The 23,330-nt window shown below is 38.0% G+C and overlaps 1 protein-coding gene across 1 annotated transcript in view; it reads right to left on the bottom strand.

The window, feature by feature from the left end:
- Positions 1-23,330, bottom strand: part of DIAPH3 (diaphanous related formin 3) — a 256,112-nt gene that overhangs the window by 104,914 nt on the left and 127,868 nt on the right. Inside the window, exons 21-22 of the mRNA XM_074859549.1 lie at positions 8,584-8,823; positions 3,323-3,452 (exon numbers count right to left, since the gene is read on the bottom strand). Coding sequence (XP_074715650.1) covers positions 3,323-3,452; positions 8,584-8,823 — 370 coding nt within the window. The remainder of the gene's footprint in view (positions 1-3,322; positions 3,453-8,583; positions 8,824-23,330) is intronic.

Below are 23,330 nucleotides of genomic sequence, written 5' to 3'. Positions count from 1 at the left end.
TCATGTACTGTAACAGTGAATTAAGACTAAGTCTAGTATTACAAAAGTAGAAACTAAAACTTCAGCACATAGTAGAAAAAGCAAATTAAATACCCTGAAGTAAACTGGTGCCCGGGAAGCTGATGGAGCAGCTCATCCTGAGTACCATCATACAACACATGCGGGACAACCAGATGATCAGGCCCAGTCAGCATGGGTTTATGAAAGGCAGGTCCTGCTTGACAGACCTGATCTCCTTCTACGACAGGGCAACCTGCTTATTGGATGAGGGAAAGGCTGTGGATGTAGGTTACCTTGACTTCAGTAAGGCCTTTGACACCGTTTCCCACAGCATTCTCCTGGCAAAACTGGCTGCTCATGGCTTGGAGGGGCACATGCTTCGCTGGGTAAAAAACTGGCTGGATGGCCGGGCCCAAAGAGTTGTGGTGAATGGAGTTAAATCCAGTTGGCAGCCGGTCACGAGTGGTGTCCCCCAGGGCTCGGTTTTGGGGCCACTCCTGTTTAACATCTTTATTGATGATCTAGACGAGGGGATCGAGTGCACCCTCAGTAAGTTTGCAGATGACACCAAGTCGGGTGGGAGTGTTGATCTGCTCGAGGGTAGGGAGGCTCTGCAGAGAGATCTGGACAGGCTGGAGCGATGGGGTAAGGCCAACTGTAGGAGTTTCAATGAGGACAAATGCCGGGTGCTGCACTTGGGCCACAACAACCCCCTGCAGCGCTACAGGCTTGGGGAGGAGTGGCTGGAGAGCTGCCAGTCAGAGAGGGACCTGGGGGTGTTGATTGACAGCCGGCTGAACATGAGCCAGCAGTGTGCCCAGGTGGCCAAGAAGGCCAATGGCATCCTGGCCTGTATTAGAAATAGCGTGGCCAGCAGGGACAGGGAAGTGATCTTACCCCTGTACTCGGCACTGGTGAGGCCGTACCTCGATTACTGTGTTCAGTTTTGGGCCCCTCACTACAAAAAGGACATTGAATTACTCGAGTGTGTCCAGAAAAGGGCAACAAAGCTGGTGAAGGGTCTGGAGCACATGTCCTACGAGGAGCGGCTGAGGGAACTGGGGTTGTTTAGTCTGGAGAAGAGGAGGCTGAGGGGAGACCTCATCGCCCTCTACAACTACCTGAAAGGAGGTTGCAGAGAGCTGGGGATGAGTCTCTTTAACCAAATAACAAGCAATAGGACAAGAGGGAATGGCCTCAAGTTGCGCCAGGGAAGGTTTAGACTGGATATTAGGAAGCATTTCTTTACAGAACGGGTTATTAGGCGTTGGAATGGGCTGCCCAGGGCAGTGGTGGAGTCCCCATCCCTGGAGGTGTTTAAGAGTCGGGTTGACATAGCGCTGAGGGATATGGTGTAGTTGGAAACTGTCTCTGTTAGGTTAACAGTTGGACTAGATGATCTTCAAGGTCCTTTCCAACCTAGAAGATTCTGTGATTCTGTGATTCTGTAATCAATAACAGATATCTAAAAAAAACCAGAAGGCCTGGATTAACTGATAATTTTATTTACTCTTTGAATGGTCAGTGTTTTATATCTCAGAAGCTTTCCAGAAGACAATCAGCAGCTTCATATAAGATGACTGTCTACAGTGAAAATAATGGCTTCTAATAAGGAACATTTTAGTTTTTCTAGCTGATATACAAAAACCAACCAGAATACAGCCAATAACATACTAATAAGGAAAAAAAAATAATCCGTGGCCAGTTAACACTGAAAATAATGCATAAAATACTAACTTTGTATAGAAGAGTGGTGGCTTGACCTTGGCTAAATGCCAGGTACCCACCAAGTCGCTCTATCACTTCCCCCCCCTTCCCCCTTTTTTCTCAACAGGGCAAAGAGGAGAAAGAAAATAAGACAGGAAAAAAAAACAACCCTTGTGGGTAAAACAAAAGCAGTTTTAATATAAGCAAAGCAAAGCAAAGTAAGGTCCGTGCGCAGAAGCAAAAAAGAAAACAGATTTATTCTCTACTTCCCATTAACAGGCGATGTCGGGCCTTCTCAGGAAGCCGGGCTCCAATACGCGTAGTGGTTGCCTCGGAGGACCAAGGGTGACCCCACCCCCTTCCTCCTTTTTCCCAGCTTTATGCTCTAGCAGACATCATATGGTATGGAATATCCCTTTGGTCAGTTCGGGTCAGCTGTCCTGGTTGTGTCCCCTCCCAAGATCTTGCCCACCCCGTCCCACTGTGGGGGGAAATGTCGGAAAGAGCCTTGGTGCTGCGTAAGCACTACTCAGCAGTAGCCACAACACCAGTGTGCTATCAACACCCTGCCAACATAAAACACAGCACCATGAGGGCTGCTATAGGGGAAGACCAATTCTGGCTCAGCCAGACCCAGTACAAACAGAAACTCCTCCTATTACCAGTAAAAAGTTAGATGAAGGGCTTGAAACATTTGACAGCTATTTAAAAATACTTGAACTTCTAAGTGGTTATAATGCACCAACTAAAATTGGAAACTCGCAGAAAGTGAACTCTATGTGAGTGAACACTATCTCAAGTTCTCCATCAGTAGCAGCTTTTGCAAACCTGTAGTTTGTGTCAGGGAGACTGACTGAGGCATAAGAATGATACTGTACAAAGCAATACAGATAAACACTGATATTCTCCAAACTGACATAAACTAAAAAATGATTAACTGAGACAGTCCATCCAATCTTTTTTTCCTGCAAGCAGGACAGTGTTGAGGTGGCATCAATTTCTAACTCCATGCTTAGTCAGTTTAAATTACTTAAGCTGCAATAAAATATGAAGGAGGCACTCTTAATTAAGAAATTAACTGCAAAAAACCTGCTGCTGCTTATGCTGAATTTACCATATTCTATGCTGCCTGATGAAGCAGTAAAAAGAGGAATTTATTTTTCCAGACTTCCAATGCTGCTGTTGCATGAAAAACATACACGCGGGGAGGACAAAACTGTTATGATTCATGTTTAGGAAAAAAAAAAAATAAGTTATGGTATGACAGCCTTTCTGCATTTCTGAATTAAAAGACATTGAGTTATTGTACTACACTTACCATATAAAAGATTGAAAGTTGGAAATAGTTTAAGATCTGTTAATAGAAAAGAACTTTTAAAAGATACCTGTTTTGGACATTGATTCTAGAATGTAATGGGAAATCCTGTAGCAAATATTAGAGGACTGAGTAGTAAATATCTTTAAGACCACTCGGAGCAGCTCAAATTACTCATCTATGATATAGGCTATTAATGTCTATTTTAAAAATAATGTTTGTAAAAAATAAGCATCATCTCACATAAAAGACACTGCAATGCACTTTTCAAAATCAAAACATTTAGTTAGTTATACAAACCTTTACTAGCTTTATCTAAATGCTGAAAATCCTCAACAAAATTCAGGACATCCTGATAGCTTTCTTCACACACTTCTACAAGAAAATGGAGCAATGTTGTTTTTTGATCTGCTGATTTTGTGTCCTTCAGCTAGAGAGAAAAAAAGAAATGTTAAAACACTGAGAATAATATTACATTTGACTATTTTGATAATTAACATATATTACTAATTGTGAACGGTGAAGAAATGTGAGAACAAACTGTTGAACCGGTACAGCTCTTTTAAAGAAAACCCTAAGTAATGGGCTGTTTCATTTCCTCCCCTGCTAAAAATCCCTAGAAAGAACACAATAAATATTTTTTAATTCTATACAATATTTGAGTTCTGTACCCAAAACCAGTACATATTTCTTTTTAAAATATAATTATTTAAGCAATATAGGAATATTTGCAAAACTGTGAATAGACTCATGAAAGTGTAAAAAAAAAGATTAAAACCAGAGCTAAATCAACAAAATCTAACAATAATACATGATGCACTTACCAACTCCATGACATGATTTCCTTAGGTGTAAAGCTAACTTTAGCCTAACAATATTTATGCAGTGGAAGCTACAACCTCAGCCTGTACAAGTTCTTGTTGTTATCAGTTCTCAATAGGGCAAACAAGAGTTCATAGGCTTCATTGTTTAAAACTTCAACTTCAAAAATTCTTAAGCATAAACTTTTCTTTTTGAACCCTTTATACATATAAAATTATTTTAAGCCTGGCCATTTTAAAACTTGCAGCTCCTTGTGTAAAAACATTAACAAGTGACAACTGGCATTCAGTTACACACTTCTGTTGTAGGCTCCCATTTGAACTAGTCTTTTAAATCACTCTGAGAGGTTTTCAGAAATAGAAAATGACATCTCATATGAAAGTGTTTGTTCGCTACTTAAAAACTATTTCTGCATAAAACAATTTAACAGAAAAAGTATACATGTACATAGGCACATACAAAGTATGCACACACACTAAAGGGCTGCACAATTGCACGTAGACTTGTACATCTGAATATTGGGGGGAAAAGTCTTTAGCACACTATTACCACTAGCACTAAAAAATGTAGAAAACTCATGTTAGTTTGCTTCAACCTCAAGACTGTTCTTTATTTTGGTTACCATGAAATATACAAGTGATCAGCAATTATTAACTTTATAAGAGTTACTACAGCAACAACACAGAAAGGAAAAATTACCTCTCTTTCCAAAGAGGGTTCAAAACCAGACGCAGAGCTATATGGGGATTGCATCTGATAAGGAACTGAGAGCAAGATTAATCCTCATTTAAATATACATACACTTTTTTTTTAGTATATATTAAAAGTTTTCCCATGGTTGCTCGTTTCTTATAAAGACATTTTTTCATACTTCCTGTGTTTCCCAATATCCTCAGAGATCACTTAAAGGGCATTTTATTGATCTTATTTAAAAACCAAATTAGAGTATATTGTTTGTTTTTTCCATACGGTATGTAAATTAAACTGGAGAATTTTGGATGGTCATAGGTTGTTATTTCATACTTCACTGTAAAAAGTCAGTGATCATTTTCAAAGGCCAAAATGATACTCTCTTAATAAATATGATGAGAATGCATTCTTCCAGAATGTATATGTTTTCCTTCAGACAAATGGATTAATAATAATGTGAGACATAATTTTTAAAATATACAGAAAATGGAACACATATATAGCAAAAAATATTCTAGTGTCATTACTGTATGCAGTGTTATGAGTTACTTTTACTGTATTGGGAATCTCAGTAAGAAATAATAATTGCAACATCACACAAAATTTCTACAATGTGACACTGCTTAAAACACATGTAGTTAACAAAAGTTAGTTTTAAAAATAAAGCAGTATTATAAACATGCATTTAATTTTAATATATTGGTATTTAATAAAAGATTGAGTATTAGCATACCAATATCATATCTCTCTTCTGAGAATATGCATGCATGTTCTCTGATGCAGAAATATTACAGTCCAATTCTACATGATGCAGGGAGAAGGCAAGATATGGAACTGTCTTCTGCAAAGTGGGTAGTCCATATAGTTCCCTATATATAGTTGAGCACCAATGAAGAGCATATAAATTGTATATTCTTCAAATATTACAGAAACCAATAAATTTGAAGGACAGAAGCTACTGCAAATTTCTTAATTGGTCAGAAGCCCTACTGAAAACTGCTGTGCAGACAAACAAGCAGTCTGCAATTTGCAGCCTTCTAGTTTTGGGCCTTGAAGGAATATTGGTTTGGGTGGGTTTTTTCCTGTTTCAATACTAATGTTTTTAATAGTTTTTCCAGTTTATTATTCTCAGAACAGAGGAGATTAAGCATTAACCAAGACACTACACATAGTTAAGAAAATCCTCAAAATTAGACATACACAGTTTTACCTCTGTGTTTCCAGACAAAGTGATCTGTCTGTGTAAGACACAATTTCATAACCACTGAAGGCTTGTCACTCACGGACTTCCTAAATGAGGCCACAATTGTATGAGGTAAATTAGGAATTGGTGACTAGTACCCTGATACACATAGGATAGTAAATGCAAACTCCCAGTGATTCTCTCACTGAAAATCTGTCAACCTTCAAAAGAACAAGTAGCTGACTGTAGGTTGCACTTGTCCTGGGATATCTAGTGGCAGAGATCTGAAATTTTACAGACGATCTTTAGGGTGGCCATAGTTGCTCTGCCTCCCAACAAAATCTATAATAGCTGGAATTTCCTTCCTAATCATAGAATGGTTTGGCTTGGAAGGGACCTTTAAAGATCATCTAGTCCAACCCTCCTGCCACAGGCAGGGACATCAACACACTCATATTCAGCAACCATTAAGGCTGCATTATCATCACCCTAGAAAAGTTTTCAAGCACTGTGGTCTGGTATTTACAGACTAGCATGAAGTGATGCCAAATCAAAATATATATGAAAACTTTGTCATTGGAACTTAATTTTTTTACTTACACATTTCTTATGTAAATGAAACATATTGACTACCATGTATATGTTTATGCATGAATTAATGAAGTCCTGAAAGGAGTAAACCAGTGTCACCATTTCTACTCACATAACATGATACAATGTAAAAATTACACTGTACTAAGCATTTCAGTAATAGGGAGCAAATTACCTTGTTTGGTCCTTATATCTTTGTATCTACTTCACCTACAGACTATTGATACTGATCATATTTCTCTTGAGCAGAAGGTTGGACTAGATGTCTACTGACATCCCTTCCCACCTGAACTATTCCACGACTCCAAGAAAATACACATGCTTCCCAACTATTTAACTAAATACTCTATTCAAAGTATTACTTATTTTAGCTCTTAATTTGGCCTCACGGAGACTCTTTGAGGATTATTAGTATACCTAGATTTCAAAAGCTTTCCACAGTCCTCTTCACTATCAAGTTCTTAACTATCTTTGGAGTTAGAAACCTTTCTTAAGTTTTAAGCAAAGTTTTTTCGTTACTAGCAAAGCCAATTATTCCATCTGCTAACTTAGCTACACAGAAAACAAATGTTCAAATGCCTTCTTTACCATAAATAACAAAAGGACAGTGTTATGTCCTCCTCACGTTCCTCTCCTTTCTTTTCTAAACTAAATACACCAAAACGCTTTTTTCTGTTTACAAGTGTTACATATGACTATCATCTGGATTCTCACCAGTTAGTCTATATATTTCCTGCAGTAATTCAGACAAGACTTCACTTAAAACCTCATCAGCACCAAGTAAGCCGTAGATAATTACCACCTTTATAATACATAGAAGGTCCATTAAAAGAGACATTTTTTCTTCTCCAACAGAATGTTGTAACTTTCTGTAAAGCTAAATAACCTGTAAGCGTGCAAATCTAAGCAACTATGAGATCCCAGATTATCAAATGCATTTAATGCCAGAGCACTGCAGAGTCAGTCAGGACTTAAAGCCCATTTTCTAGAATTCGGCCTAGCCATTCACTCCTTACTTTCATTATCTGCACACATCAGTTCCCTTTCCTATGTGTAGTACTTCATAGTAGTCTTCAAAATTTTCATCTCTACATCTTAAATTATTTCTCCAGGGTAACTTTTGAATGTTGATCCTGCTCTGCAAAGTGCCTGTAATAATTACCTTCATATTGTTTTCGTAAGTACATTTCTTTTTCTGTTGCCTTGTGCATTAAAAATACAGAGAATATAACCAGACCTAGAACAGATTCTTGTAAAATCATACCTACGTAAATGCAGCAAATTAGAGAGAGAACCTTTAGTATCTTCCTTCTGAATATGTTTCTCAACAAATTGTACTTTTAACTCAATAATTTCATCTATGCTGTATTTCTCTAAGTGGCTGATGCATGCTTAAATGTTTACTTTAGACTAGGGATGTATAACTTATTCTCTATGAATATTTAAGTTATAGGTATCGCATTCAACATTGGAGAACCATAGTGAAAGAATTCTTCTGAAACATGGCAAAGGGTGATTATTTTAAGGAATGTAGAAGTTAACATTGTATTTTTTCTTGTGTAAAAAGATAAAGAAGCTGAGAGAAGACAAAGAGTACATACAAACTTCCAAATAATTCCTTTCTCATAAGGACTACTACATACATGTACACTCTCTACAGATTTTTCAGTGACATTCCAGAGGGCACGGGAAAAAAATAACAACACTAAATCAGGGGAAGGCAATTACCATTAGAATTTATTATAAATTAACACTCAGGAAAGTATAGATGTCTTCTTGTATATACCTTATATAAAAGTTGAAAGGTGAAAATGTAAGGAAAATTAGAAGAAACAGGGAACTGATGAAACTGAGCAACAACAAAAGAGAATCCGATAAGGAGAAAATTTATGTAAATGAAAAAATATAACTGTATTAAACCGGATTAAGATGTGACAGTCTTAGAAGTGCTCAGACATGTAAGACTACAATACTACTATGATCACAGTGATATGGTCCTTCCATAATCATATTTAGTTTGGTTTTGGGGTTTTTTTTAATGATTCCCTCAAAATGGAATCTTCTAAAAGTTTAAATGCAAGCCAGTCTCAAGATGACCGTACTCTGATTAGCTGTAATGTTCAAACAATCAACTAACGCTAAGAATTATGAAATTAATAAAAAGAAAACAAAGAATTAACTGCAGGAAAAACAGCAAAACAGAGTATTTAAGTAGCACAATAAAAACAAATGAAAAAGTGATTGTAATACTCAACATGGACATTTCAAAACTCACTTTACATAGGGAGCTGAGATTATATCCAAAGGTCTGTGCATTCCGAGAACCTGCATTCATGTAGTTTCCCATTAACAATACTAGTTCCAGCAGCTTGCTAAAGCTTTTACTCTTCTTTATCTCTTCACAGGCAGCACTGACAGCCATGATGTCAGGTTTGATGTTGTTCACCTGCTCCTCAAACTGAAGCTTAAAAAGAATAGCGCTGAGCCGTGGCCGTAGTCTCTTCACGTTGCTCATCTGATTGAAAAGAAAATAGGAGATTTCCTTTAAAATTCATGGTACACTTTGGCACTGTACAAATGCATACAATCTGAAATGATTTATTGGTGTGACAGGCTTGAAGAAGCAATATATCTGCTATAACTGATAGCAAATGAACGAATGAATGAGAGACACTTGGGTAAGCAACTGAAATCCCATCTTGTGGTTAATACGAACTGCCCCCACCCTTTCCCAATAACTAGTATGTGTAAGCAATAAAAGATAAAGTGTCATCATATATCACATCTGTCAACTCATATACCAAATCCCATAAAACTAATACAAGTTTATGACCCAGTAGTTGCAAAGTAATAAAAGTCGTTCACAGATTTTGTATAACTCCGGATGTACCAAAACAAGGCAAATCTCATTTTCTGGTGCAAATATTTAAAAGCTGATTTCAGTAAGAGCCTACTGTAAACTTACAGGAAAATAACAGTTTTGAAAAATCTCAGCTATAAAACACTTATAGCATACGTTAATATTTACCAGTATTCATACCCCACTATACTCCTGTATACTAACCTTATACAGTTAATCACGTAAAGCAGAATGCTCCCAGGAAAACAGTACCTTCTGTAGAACATATGCAGAAGATTTGGCTTTTTCTACAGTTTACTGGTCAGGTATTTTCAACAGAAGTTTCAATCTTCCCATATAGCTTAGGTCACTGAATTCCCAACCCAGAGATACTTTGCACATTACTTACTATATCCAAACAACAAGACTCCAGATGTTATTTCTTCTTTAAATCAAGGAACATCAAATGCATTAAATAAATTAAATTCCTCCATCTCTAAAGTTTCCAGTGCACTATTCACCCTTCTAACTCTGACACAGAAATCTTCAAACATATTTTAGGTTTGGCATCACATATAATCCCAGAAGCTTTCTCCCTACCAGACATTATGTTCCTTGCTTTCTCCTTCTTCTAAAGCAGAAATCATGTTTTTTTCCTCCCTGCTGTCGTTCTGTTTGCACGTGAGAAACACTAGTCTCAAATTCTTCCATGAGCTTCTTCCCTCATTTGTCCCTATCCCTGTTTTCTCACCAATTTGATGAATTCCATAAGACCTTCTTCCCCATACTTCTATTTTTCCTTCTCAAGGCAAGGTTCAAGCCAATAATCCCTTGACAATTCCTGAAATTTTAAACTAGGTTTTGGGTTTTTTTTAATATAAAAACCACATGTTATGGTTTCCAGCTATCAGTACTTCTCAATGCAAGAAAATCAGCAATAATATTGGCAATGCTCTTACAAAGTAATAGGTTGAAACCTTAAATGTTTGCCTTTAAATTGGAAATATCCCCCTCCAAACCACAGTGCTACTTAAGGTTTACAGAATATTTCTCAACCCCTATCTAGTCTATCAATGTGAAAATAGCTCTGACAGTGCAACGTTCACAAGTCGTTTGGTGCTGATTATCTCACAATAGACTCAGTGAAAAGGATAATGGTGACACTCTTCATCTATTTCAGTGTAAAGTCAAAGAAGTTACCTTAAACTGATACTGAAGGCTGTCTAATGCAAAGGGTTTGATATAGAAGAGGATGGAGTTTACAGTCTATTTTATTGGTTTTACTGTGACAGTGGTAGAAAATGAATTCAGGTAGGTTTAACATTTTATGCTACTAAACCACTTCTGCAATGCCTGCCTAGCAGTGCAACCACCTGATGATGTTCCACTGAAGTAAGCATACCATTTGCATTTTAGTTCAGATAAGAAATCTTGAAGTAAAAGAAGCAATCCTTTCCACTAACCACACTTTGGTTTTCATTGCAGAGCATACAAACAGGATGTTTTTCAGATTAAACTATTTTGAAAATCAACTGCACTAGCTTTAGTACACAGACTGCCTACAGCCTAGTCCTAAAGTAAAACACTAAAATGTATATAGTTTGAATGTTAGCTCAGTATCAACTGTAGGCACATATGCAGCACTTACATACTAAATAGCATCCAATAGTGTGGAAAATTCTTACTTAAGAACAGGTAAGCAAGGATAATGGGACTTGAATTTAAATACGGCATTTCACAGTGAAACAGAAACAGGAATACCTAAATTCTACCTAAAATGAACGTAGTGCTCTTACAACTTTACACCTAATTTAAGAATATCTAAAAGTATATTAAGGTACTGGACAGAGGCAAGTGTGACAAAGTTATTCTCTCAGCTCCATCAGGAAGAATCAGTATTAACTCCTTTTCCTCAAACAATTAACTTACTAGATTTACATATATAATACTACTTCTCAACATATTGAGAATAATATTCTTAGTTTTAAATTTTGTTCTCTGTTCAGCCATGAAAAATTTGAGACTAGACTAGACAAAACACAAAACTCCATTGAAATTATCTGTATTTTTACTATTTGTCCCTACTCAGAGATGATCATTTAATATTAAACCATGAGAACTAACAGAATAAAGTGTAAACTGCATTGATTTTAAATGGTACCAAACTTAAGTTACTACAGAACCAGCAGTTGATGCATTGTTTATTGACTCTTGGCTTCTCAGACAGGCAGATTCCTGAAACTGAAATAATCAGGTTCTTTAGATCACAAAGATGTGTTGCACAAACTTGAGCAAACACATATGCAAACGAAAGATGCAAAGTTTTCATTGGAACCAGCTGAACTACAACAAATTAAAAAGTTTTGTACATAAGTTTTAAGGTTGGATACAGAAATACGTAATCTAATAAAATCAGAAACAGCAGCACATGCCAGAAACGCAACAGAAATGCCACTGAGGTTTTTTTTATTATTGTTTTTTAAACACTCTGAAATCCATAGTTCATGTGCAACAAATGTTGGTACTATTTGTTTACCCATTTGCTAAGTCAATAATTGAGAAGGGAGGAGATGGAGAGTTCCCTTAGAAATATATGGCTTCCTTTGTGATATGCAGTCTACAAGTATATTGAAACTGTAAAATCCATACACCTTATCACAAGAGATGCTTTAAGAGAGGTTTTAAGTGTTGCAATGTTGAGAGGCTTATGTTCATGCCCTATACTTCTCTATAATCAGCATATAAGTACATAAGTCTACTTATGTCCTTATAGGGGAATCCTGAAAACAGACAATCCAGATGACTAAAAAGGGAAGTTGAAGGACAAAACTAAAGAGTGAGCAGACTACACATGCCAGAGAACTCAGAGTATAGGTAACGAATTGTTCTATTTTTCAAGTAAAAGTCCACAAGAATATTCTCACTATGTGCAAGTCCAAATGGGAATTGACAACTGAGTTGAGCTATCCAATAGTAGTTCTCACAGTCGTTTATCCGACAGCAATGAGAAGTTTTTCTCCCAAATACAGCATAAATCAGAAGGCACCTGCAACAGTGTGATATCTGGTAAACGTGTGCTTTCACTGTCTGCTTTGTCGATGTCAAGTAAAGGAACATGTCTCAGAAGTTATACTAACATTAAATTTTGATCACTGAAATGTGATTCATTCTTACCGCAAGCTCATAGAGAAAAACACTGCAAGGGTTCCAGTTTCACAATATACCTGCCTTAAAGGATCAACAGTGCCGAGGCTGTCACACCTGAAAGTGTTCCCATCCAAAAAGTAAAATATCGGTTACAGGCAAGCCAACTAAAAGAGTAAACTGGAAGAGTATCCCCTGTGGAAATGTATGGTTTTCAACACTGCAGCATCAGTGAAACAGAGTGCATAGTTAAAAAGTGTGAATTCCTAACACTTATCTTTAGACTCAGACACTTGAAAAGCAGAAAAAAAATTTTCAAGTAAGGAATAACTGATACTTAACGGACCTTTTATCACGCTTAAAGAAGAAAAAAGAACACCCTGCTCAATTTGAAATGCCCAAATCTTAGCAAAGACCACCATCATTCTGGAAAGACCAAACATTATTTCAGTGTTGTCAATCACAATAATAGTTTTTTTGTTGAGGTGTTTTTACGACTATGTGGAAATAACACATCTTTCTTCACATTTGACAAACTCTTTTTCCCAAAGAAATTATAACAAAGTCCAAACTGCCAACTCAAAATTAAAATTACCTATGAGAAATCAGATCTTTATACTTACAAAGTGGATATGTGTACATGCTAACAATTGAACTGATGACTTTTCAGCCTTACTAGCACTGATAGAGGGCACACCCTGCTTCTCTACTTCTTCAGCTTGAATTATAAACATCTTGAATTTGCACCACTGACTTAATTTCTTGCAGATCCAAGATTTTCCTAAAGGATATTCAGGACAGAGGAAAAGGGAGTGTAGTCTAAGTGACACAGGGACAACACCTATCAATCATCTCCTAGCTGCACGCTCTCTTGTCTTGTGGATGACAGTGCATTGATGTACAGTGCAGAGGATTCCTGGTACTGTTTTTCATGGCATTATGTTCAACAAAGATGGACTGGCAAGGCCAGTCTGCAGATCTCAGAAATAGGTGCTCTCCTTTTGAATACTCCAGAAGTCACCTGTCATGAAATACATCCAAAGTGCCAGTGGGGGCTACAACACAGCTGTCAAAATAAGCTGAGTTTATAGTTATCATGCTGAAATTCAGATATGTATGTTCTACTATGAAAAGAAAGAGGTGATTCTTTTGTCTTATCCAAAAAATACAATTAGATTTACTGTCATCTTGATCTGAATGGAATGCAGAGACAGCTGTTGTTTTTCCAAGCTGAGTTTAGACAAAGATATTTTCCTAAAAAGGAATCATCCAAGAGTGGGAGGGTCTGAATTTCCCAAATTCTTCTATTTTTAGCAGGCCTAACAGGTGTCAGAAAAGCTCTGTTCATTAAAAGGTACATATGGAGCAGATGCCACCAGACTGAAAAGCTTTTCTCATGGGAAACCAAGTCAAGAGTTTAATATAGGTAAAAATCTCTGTAAAACCTCTAATTCAGCCAGATAGCAAAAATAAATCAATTTACACCAGAAGTCAAGGGCAGAGTCATTGAGGAATTTAAAACAGAATAATATAATATCAAACCAAATGGAGAAAAGTTTCTAAAAGTAACACAGATTTACCTGTATTCCAGACGGAAAAATCTAATCAGCTTAGCACTGAAATAAATGCCTCATCTTCTGTCTGGCTACTACCAGGAATCCACCTCCTAATGAAAAGTCAGTCTACAATATTACTTTGAATATCCCAACATACAGGCCATGAAAGTACACACAGATGACCAAGGACTGGACGGGAATGTCTGAAAACCATGACAGCAGGTTTAGTAGTACTTTCCATCACGTTGAACCAGCACAATAACTCCAACATAAAAGTGGAATTTGATGCTACATAATTATTTAAGCAATACACAGTGGTAACGGACCACAATAGCAGGTGATTATGATGTCTTTAATGTGACAGACGTGACCCATTTCAAAAAAGTTCAGATCTCTAGCACATTCATATGTAGCATAGTCTTCTCTCCTGTTCCCCAGTTCTATAAAATGATCACAGCGAAAGTAAATCCTAAAGCACTTGGGTTCCATAGGAGCTGCATTGAGCTCTGAAGGCTGAAGCTGTAACAGGTGAAATATCTGCATAATAATTTCAAGCTCTAGGGATCTAAGAGGTACTGACTAGCCTCAAGATTCTTTCAGCACAGCCGCCCTACATTAGCCAATCATTTGGATGACTCACACAATTTAGGTGGCTAAATTCCAACAAATTCTTAAAATTGCTGAGAGTCAAAATGGCAGGATCATGTACTGATCATGGTCCTTACTCAAAACAGAAGTGTTTTTCCTAAGATGTTCAAATCAGAACATGAACATTAGAGGACTGCTTACATTTATAGTGAAGCAAAAGCATCAATCAGATTCAGGGCAGGCTCTTGAGACATTTAGAGGAATCTGTCTGGAAGAAAAAGATGAGGACCCTTCAGACAAACAACCTTATTGATCTGAAGCTGTAGAGATATCTGCCAAGAAGAAAACTGAAAGAGATAGCCTATGTGTGTGCTAGAAGAAACAACCAACCACTTCCAGACATCTGAATTAACATCAGACAACAATAAGACAATTTTTTTTCAGCCTATTCTTTAGATTAGCTACCCAAATAGTTTTACCGGAACTGAACAGGGATAAGAGTGAGACCTGCCGGTACTGAATCTTTTACGGGAACATTCCTCTATGATTCAGCATCACAATCTTTCAGTGATACAGAAGTAACATAATCTAATCCAATCCAATGGCAATTGCAAACACTCAGATCAGTGCAGATCACAATGGCTACCTTCAGAAGATATTTCTGGAGCCTGGTTCTCCACCATATCCAGGTTCAAGGTTTGAAAGACACCAACATTACAAGACTTAAGGATGTTCTCCCTCTAAACAAGATAAGTAACTTGACTGCAATTTGTCATAAAAATTTTTTAACTGTCATAGATGTCATATAATAGAAAGTTAATCCTTGGCAACACTCCTGGAAAGGCTGGAATTACTGATAGTGAACACTGACAAGGCAGAGCAGCAGATTCACATGACCTCTAGAAGACAACAGAAGAAGGTAAGGTTTACAGACAGAAATTAACACAATCAAAATGTCTCACAGCACAGACACATCTCACCACTTCAGGATTTTAAGCAAATGTCCCTAGGTATGGCTGGGCCCAAGCATCAAATATTAGGAAAGGCAGATATAGTGACGGTAAGATATTTTCCACACAACAGTGAAAAACATTAACATGTTCTGAGTTATCCTCAGTGAGGACATACAGGTGAAACCATCAGCTGAATATGGAATTGATCATTTTAAGTGTCTGCTGAATTATTTAAGACAAACTAGCCTTCATCAGGCCTCACTCTAATCTTCAATTTACTCTAGTGAAATCTTTTCCTTTGGTACGAACTCATTAAAAACACATCCATCAACGAACAAGCTGTGAAGTCACATGAGGATTGCTTGCCAAATTTTATTTGGTTAGCTATCAGTGTATTTCACAAGGTCTGGGCATTAGTTATTTCCGAAACAATATTTCATAATTCCCTCAATTTTATCTTTGAGTAAATAAAAGCAATCAAGGAAAAATCTCTTTCTTTTTTTTCCACTTACAGACAATATGGGAACGTATTTCCAAATATCTCAAGTTTTAAGGAAAGAAATGAAGCAGGAGCTATCACACATGGCTCTTGAGACACTATTCTCAGGTGTGAGACTGCTAGTAGTTACCTACACCCAAGGTCAACTGTCCACTAATAGCATCCTGACAAGTATTAGCAACTTTTTACATCAAAAGTGATTATAAAAAATGTCAAAATTACGATTTTATAATGGAATTTTATTTATGGATTTAAAACCATATCAATAAATTAAATATTCCCAGGACTTTTTTATACCACTAAGGATTACAGGCACTGAGGAGTCTACATGCTTACTACTGGATTCAGCTCCCTCCATGTAGCATAACCAAATCAGAACTACTTTTGGGAACGGTTCCTGGTGCAACAGGCAGTTAACATATGTTGGCATGGATAGGCCTGACGCCTTAGTATTTCTGTGTGGGCAAGAGAGTGGGGAGAGGTGAATGTGTGCTGCTGGGGAGTTGGTGGGGAACTACAATTACAGAACATTCTTAGCTGGAACAGCAAAGAAAGCCTAACCTATCATAATAACATGCAACTCTCTTAAGAATCAATTATATTTTGAGTATTCCGGTACTAATTTATACAAACTGCATCCCAGAATAACCTGGGGAGGATGGGGCCAAAGATCTAGAGCCACCTGATACAGAACCAAACACTGTCATGCATTCTGTGCCTCCAAAAATGACTTGAGATGTCAGTCTCAATAGGTGCAGGGATGCCTGCTAGACACTCAAGTTCTGAAGAGCTGGGACATGCTTGTACCCAGCTTCCCTATGACAAAAAAGGGAGACATATTCTGTAACCATGATAACTTGCCTTAATAAACCTATCTGCCTCTGTCTTATTCTCGAGTCCACAACTATCTGACTGGATGCTCAGCTCATGAGTTCTTTTGCCATCTCCCAAATTGTGCCTAGAAATTGTTTGGGAAAGTACAGTTCTCCACAGGTCAAAAGCATGTCCATGTCTATTCTAATACATTAGCACTATGGACAATTAAGGTTCAATGTCCAAAAGCATTCTCTAGTGCTTTTTCGTTGATTAATATAGACACAGTCTTAAAACGTCATCTAGTGATTTATCACCCCCACAACTACTAAAAATAGTTGGATACAAGATGATTCAGAAAGTTGTTTTCAAAATATTGAATAATATTCAAAACCAATATAAAAATTGATGAGAACTGAATTTGGATGGGTTTGGTCACTATTATTCCCTGAATTATTTTAGTACAAAAAAAGGGAAAGGCCACCAAGGACATGAAGGACTGCATATGCGAAACAATGCTTATAGATCAAAAAGAATAAAGGATTTCAGGACCTCATACAAACTGTAAAAGCTATGAGCATTCTCTGAATCATCACCTGCAACAAGCTATTTTAATCAACCATTATTTTGCTTCCTCTCAAATAGAAATATATTGAAGATTAAGGAAAAAAAACCAAATCCATCCAACATTTGCCTCAAGTATTTTCAGCATAAAATGTCAACGCAGATGAATTCAGTAAATCTTTGTCATTCCAGAACCTGTTTTTCTGAATTTAAAATTATAACTTGTGTGCACAAAACTTGAGGTAAGCATTAACTTGAAAAATAGGATCTCATTCTGTGTTACCAATTCCTTATCATTAATCCCCTAATAAAATCCACCATGCCAGTTTGAGATGAATTCCCACGACTTGCTTAGTAGAAGCAGAGATCAGAAAAATCATGCTATGACCTAGGCTTTAACTGAGATTTATGATATGATATCCTAGGCGCAAAGTGTTTATTTTCATCAGAAAGGTGTTCTTAAAAATACGTAATTAAGTAGTCATATCATACTAATTGCAATGTTTAGATGACATAAACTATCCGAAACACTACTGTATTTGGACATTTAGGTTAGTGTATGTATATGTCCTGGTGAACAAGCAGGGAAACATCCTTTGCTCCACTCTGCTTTCCTATGGGAGAATCAACTATTTATGTCACCCAAAAAAGGGTGATGGCTCAAAAAGATGTTTGATTACAACCTCCATAGTCTCCCTAGTCAGTTAGTTGAATTGTTTAGTTATTCACACTATTAGAAAAATATTCCCATTATCTAATCTGTACCTTTTTTGTCAAAAATGTAAGCTTATTACATACTGCCATATCAACCATCAGTATTTATGATAAATTATTCCCTTCCCTTTTCCACTTTTCCTACACATGTTTTGAGAACAGTCTGCCTTGGTCTTAAGTTAAAGAACTTACAAACAATATTTCTTCATATCACATGTTCCTGTAACTATCATCATTAGTCACAGAATCATAGAATGGTTTGGGCTGGAAGGGACCTTAAAGATCACGTAGTTCCAACCCCCCTGCCATAGGCAGGGACACCTTCCACTACACCAGGATGCTCAAAGCCCCGTCCAACCTGGCCTTGAACACTGCCAGGGAGGGGGCAGCCACAATTTCTCTGGGCAACCTGTTCCAGGGCCTCACCACCCTCACAGTGAAGAACAGTCATCCTAACATTTAATCTAAAGCTACCCTCATTAAGTTTAAATCCATTACTCCTTGTCCTATCACTACATGCCCTTGTAAAAAGTCCCTCTCCATCTTTCTTGCAGGCCCCCTTTAAGTACTGGAAGGCTGCTGTAAGGTCTCCCCAGAGCCTTCTCTTCTCTGTGGCATTGCTCCTCTCCCACACTTCTCCAGGCTGAACAACCCCAACTCTTTCATCAGCCTGTCCTCACAGGGTAGGTGCTCCAGCCCCTTGATCATCTTCGTGGCCCTCCTCTGGACTTGCTCCAACAGGTCCGTGTCCTTCTCATGCTGGGGGACCCAGAGCTGAACACAGCACTGCAAGTGGGGTCTCACAAGAGCAGAGCAGAGGGGGAGAATCATCTCCCTCAACTGCTGGCCACACTTATCTTGATGCAGCCCAGGATCAGGTTGGCTTTCTGGGCTGTGAGCGCACATTGCCAGGTCATGCTGAGTTTCTCATCAACCAACACCCCCAGGTCCTTCTCCTCAGGGCTGCTCTCAATCCATTCCTTGTCCAGCCTGTGTTTGTGTTTGGGATTGCCCTGACCCATGTGCAGGACCTTGCACTTGGCCTTGCTGAACTTCATGAGGTTTGCCTTCCCTGCAGCGTGTTGACCACACCACACAGCTTGGTGCCTTCGGAAAACTTGCTGAGGGTGCACTCAATCCCACTGTCCATGTCACCAACAAAGACATTAAACATCGCTGGTCTCAGTAATAATCTCTGAGGAACACCACTCCAGAGTCTCCGTTTTGATCCACACATTTATAATCAATGCACTAAACACCTCCAATCTGAATGTAATATTCTAGCTGGGACTTCAGCAGTGGTGAACAGAGGAAAATGCAGAATTTTTACAGGCTATATTCGTACTTCTACATTTCAGTCTCACTTATGTTTACTGGCTGCAAAATGAGGACACATCTGATACATGTCTGACTTCTGATCCATTACAATCCACTGTTCCTTATCAGAACTGCTCTGTCAACTAGACTTTAACTCTACATCACTGCCATTTAATGCTTGAGTCACTGATGTTCCTAAAATATTTTTAATTCTCATTAAGCAATCTACAGTTGTCAAAAAACCTTTAGTAAAAAGAGGTACCCAGCTATTTAAGGGTCAGTCACAACAGAGCATCATAACAAAAGCATGGTTACTGTAATCTGAAGTATGATGCTTCCAACCCAAAGATAGTGTATCCAACCACCCCCCTAAGAAAATATTGTTTGAAATGTCAACATATCTGAAATACTTAAGATGTGTATTTATCATTCCCACATTCTTTCAATCAGCTTATTAACTCCACAAATAAAAAGGAGAGTTGTCTGTCAACAAGATCTTTTTCAAGTGCATGTGTCTTGGTGGGCAGCTTTTTAAAAGTGAGTAAAAAGAGTTCAACATCTTTTTCTCGGTGGCACTTCCTGTATTCAGGATAGACATTCACAAAAGCCCTTTTTACTCTGGCTACATCATTAGGTCGATGTGATCTCTTCCTGCTGTATCATTCTTTAACAGAAATATGTGTGTGTAAGCAGCAGAAGACACAGCAGCACAAGGGTCAACGGAATGAGCTGTATTTCTTCTCAGAACACCATTCCTAGCAGGTTACAGTAGCAAGGTTAATATAAGTCAACAGTGTGCCCTGGCAGCCAAAAGGGCCAACCGTGTCCTGGGGTGCATCAAGCACAGCATCACTAGCTGGTCAAGGGAGGTGACTGTCCCACTCTACACTGCACTGGTGCGGCTCCACCTCGAATACTGTGTGCAGTTTTGGGCACCTCAATACAAGAAGGACATCAAACTGTTTGAGTGTGTCCAGAGAAGCACAAGCAAGATGGTGAAAGGTCTCAAAGGCAAGACTTACCAGGAGTGGCTGAAGTCACTTGGTTTGTTCAGCTTAGAGTAGAGAAGGCTGAGGGGTGACCTCATCACAGTCAACAATTCCTGAAGGGGGGCAGTGGAGGGGGAGATGCTGACTCTCTCTCTGGTGACCAGTGATAGGACATGAGGAAATGGAATGAAGCTGTGTCAGGGGAAGTTCAGGTCGGACATTAGGAAAAGGTTCTTCATTGAGAGGGTGGTCGGTCACTGGAACAGGCTCCCCAGGGAAGTGGTCATGGCACCAAGCCTGTCAGAGCTCAAAGAGCAGCTGGACAACACTCTTAGTCATATGTTTCAGTTTTAGGTAGTCTTGCAAGGAGCAGGGAGTTGGACTCTATGATCATTATGGGTCCCTTCCAACTCAAGATATTCTATGATTACTCCTTTTCCCATTAGCTCACCAGCAAACTTTAAGCATGTATTTTAAACAGATTCCAAACAAGGGAAAGAAAACAGTGGGCAGCAACCTGGCCAAGATTTACAAGAAGCTGAAGTTAGGAGATTCTGAGATAAAGACAGCCTCATGGCAACTGATGACTTCAAATCATATAAAAGATCTGTACAAGAAAGCTTGCTGTCACCCATCAAAAACCACCACAGGGACATAATATGGTGTTGAGAGTCCCTTGTCCTCAGTGCTGCACATCAGCAATCCTGACTAGACTGCTTGGACAGGCACATGGTGGTACACTCAGAAGAATGTGAGTATGACAGCACAAGTGAATTAAATCTCTAAGAGACTGAGCAGGTAAAAATCAATTTACATCAAAATTTTATAAGTAAAAATCATGTTTCTTTCTCTGTAAGATCTCACACTGAGAGGTTTTTTTCTATGGTTATTTACCATACAAATCTGAAACTGAAAAGCTTTAGATTACTGTAAACTTCTCTTTTGTATTTATCCTTCAACTTAGAAGAAAGTTTACTTCAAACAAGCAAGCAATAAGATGCCCTTATCAGTGCTTCCTGACCCTTACAATTTTAATATCTCAGAGAAAAAAACTCAGACTCAGATCTAATTAATACAAATGAACAATAATAGAAGATAATCTTTAGTACTTGAATATTTTACATTCAAAAAGCACTGAACAAATGTTGACTCACACATATCTATTATAGCTTTATTAAAAAACAATTATAATGAACAATGATTAGTTTTCAACTCTCCAGCAGTCTCTCAAATAAGCACATATTATTTCTTTTCTCACACTACATTTCTTAAAAGGCCCTAACCTTTCTCACCTAAAATTAATACCACTGCATTATCGGATCACATTCTTAATTATGCTGTATTTGAGCAAGTGATCTCTATTGTATTTTTTGTTCTTATTTTCCAAAAGTCCTACATAACTGTTAACCCAAACTCAGAATAGCATTTAACTTGGACTTCCTATTTATTTAGAAGACAATCTGTCATCAAAAAAGGTTCATAGAAATTCTTGTTGAAAAACTAGTCTACAAGTCATGTTTCCCAATAAACCAGCTGATCTAGAAACTTTTAGCTTCTGTTTCTTCAACATACCCATATTTTGCTTTGACATCCCTAAGTTCTTTTCCTGTAAAGTTGAATTGTATCTCCATGGTGCAAATCCCTTTATTTTACCTGTTCTTTATACTTAAGATAACCCATGGTGGTGTTTCTCCTTTTAAGCTTCTCTCAAGAGAATATCTAAATGAATATTATTTTTTCTGAAATTATCAGCATCTTCACTTGGCAGCCAAATGGGGGCTTTAGATGGCCTAAGCAAGAGATAAGAAAAGCAGGGCTGTCCCCAGGTGAGTCAACAGTGGACTCATGCCAGAACACTGTCAGTACCTGGAATACAAATGAAAAACGTACTGCAATGGAGTAGAACTGAAGCAATGTTAGATGTTAGCTTAGCTCACATAGACAGAGAAAGGCCTTGTTGCTCGTGCAAAGCCATACAATAGCCTGAGAGTTATACTAACAGGGAAAAAACAAACAAAACCCAACCAACGACACAGCTAAAACAGCTATGCATATTGGTTTCTGTCTCAGCTGTAACTGGAACATTGATGACCATGCAACATGTGTCAAGACAGACATCGTGCTATGTCACCCAGACAAAACTATTAAAGTCAAAAGAAAGCTGAAACTCAAGATCACCAAACAATAGCTAGAACAGGGGACAATATAATTATGTGCAAGCAAATATGAGAAACTCTTTAACCTTTGGCAGGAAATTGTCCAGCATTTCATGGAAGTATGAGATAAAACAGAGGCAGTGCAGTTGTCAGGGCTTCAGTGAATGGACACAACAGGGCTGATAAATACACTCAAGGCTAGTAGGCCTTGGTCTTTGGAAGAAGCAATTGAGAATTTAATACACAGAAAGGACCAGTTCTTTGTACCATGCAGTTTTGAAAGAGACCGACTTTTAAGAATTTCACACAATCAAGATAAGGAACTTTTACCTCTAGAGAGAAACGGTGAGAAGGAAAATGAAATACAAAAAAAATGTAGAAAATTTACTTACATGAGAAAGATGGATAAAAACCAGCAACGAGCTCATAATCAACAGTGGAATACAAGGAAAAAATAAACCATCAATGCTGTAACAGGGATTAAGACAAGTAAGAACATAGCTAAACTTGTATTTGGATAAGAGTCATTGGATATACTGATACAGTGAATATCTAAATGACAGGTGAGATGTATTGTAAAGAATATGCAGTGGACCGAGTTTTGAAGTAAAATTTCAGAGAGAAAGAAGTTACTGCAAGCATGAATGGAGATAATAGTACATGGTGTTTCTACTTGTCAAAAAATTTGAGGAATGTCCTGGTTTCAGGCAGGACCAAGTTAACTTTCCTTGGGCTGAGATGGAGCACAGCTGGAGGGCTGGGCCGGATCAGTCATTGGAGTATTCCATATCATGTGGCATCATGCTCAGTATATGAAGGAGACACATGCTCTCTCATTGCTGCTTCCAGTCGGCGCGGCGGGACCTTTGGTGCAGTCGGGATCGCTGCTG

Source organism: Strix uralensis, chromosome 2 (assembly GCF_047716275.1).
Source record: "Strix uralensis isolate ZFMK-TIS-50842 chromosome 2, bStrUra1, whole genome shotgun sequence".
Taxonomy (NCBI): domain Eukaryota; kingdom Metazoa; phylum Chordata; class Aves; order Strigiformes; family Strigidae; genus Strix; species Strix uralensis.
This window is presented reverse-complemented; position numbering and strand designations above follow the sequence as displayed.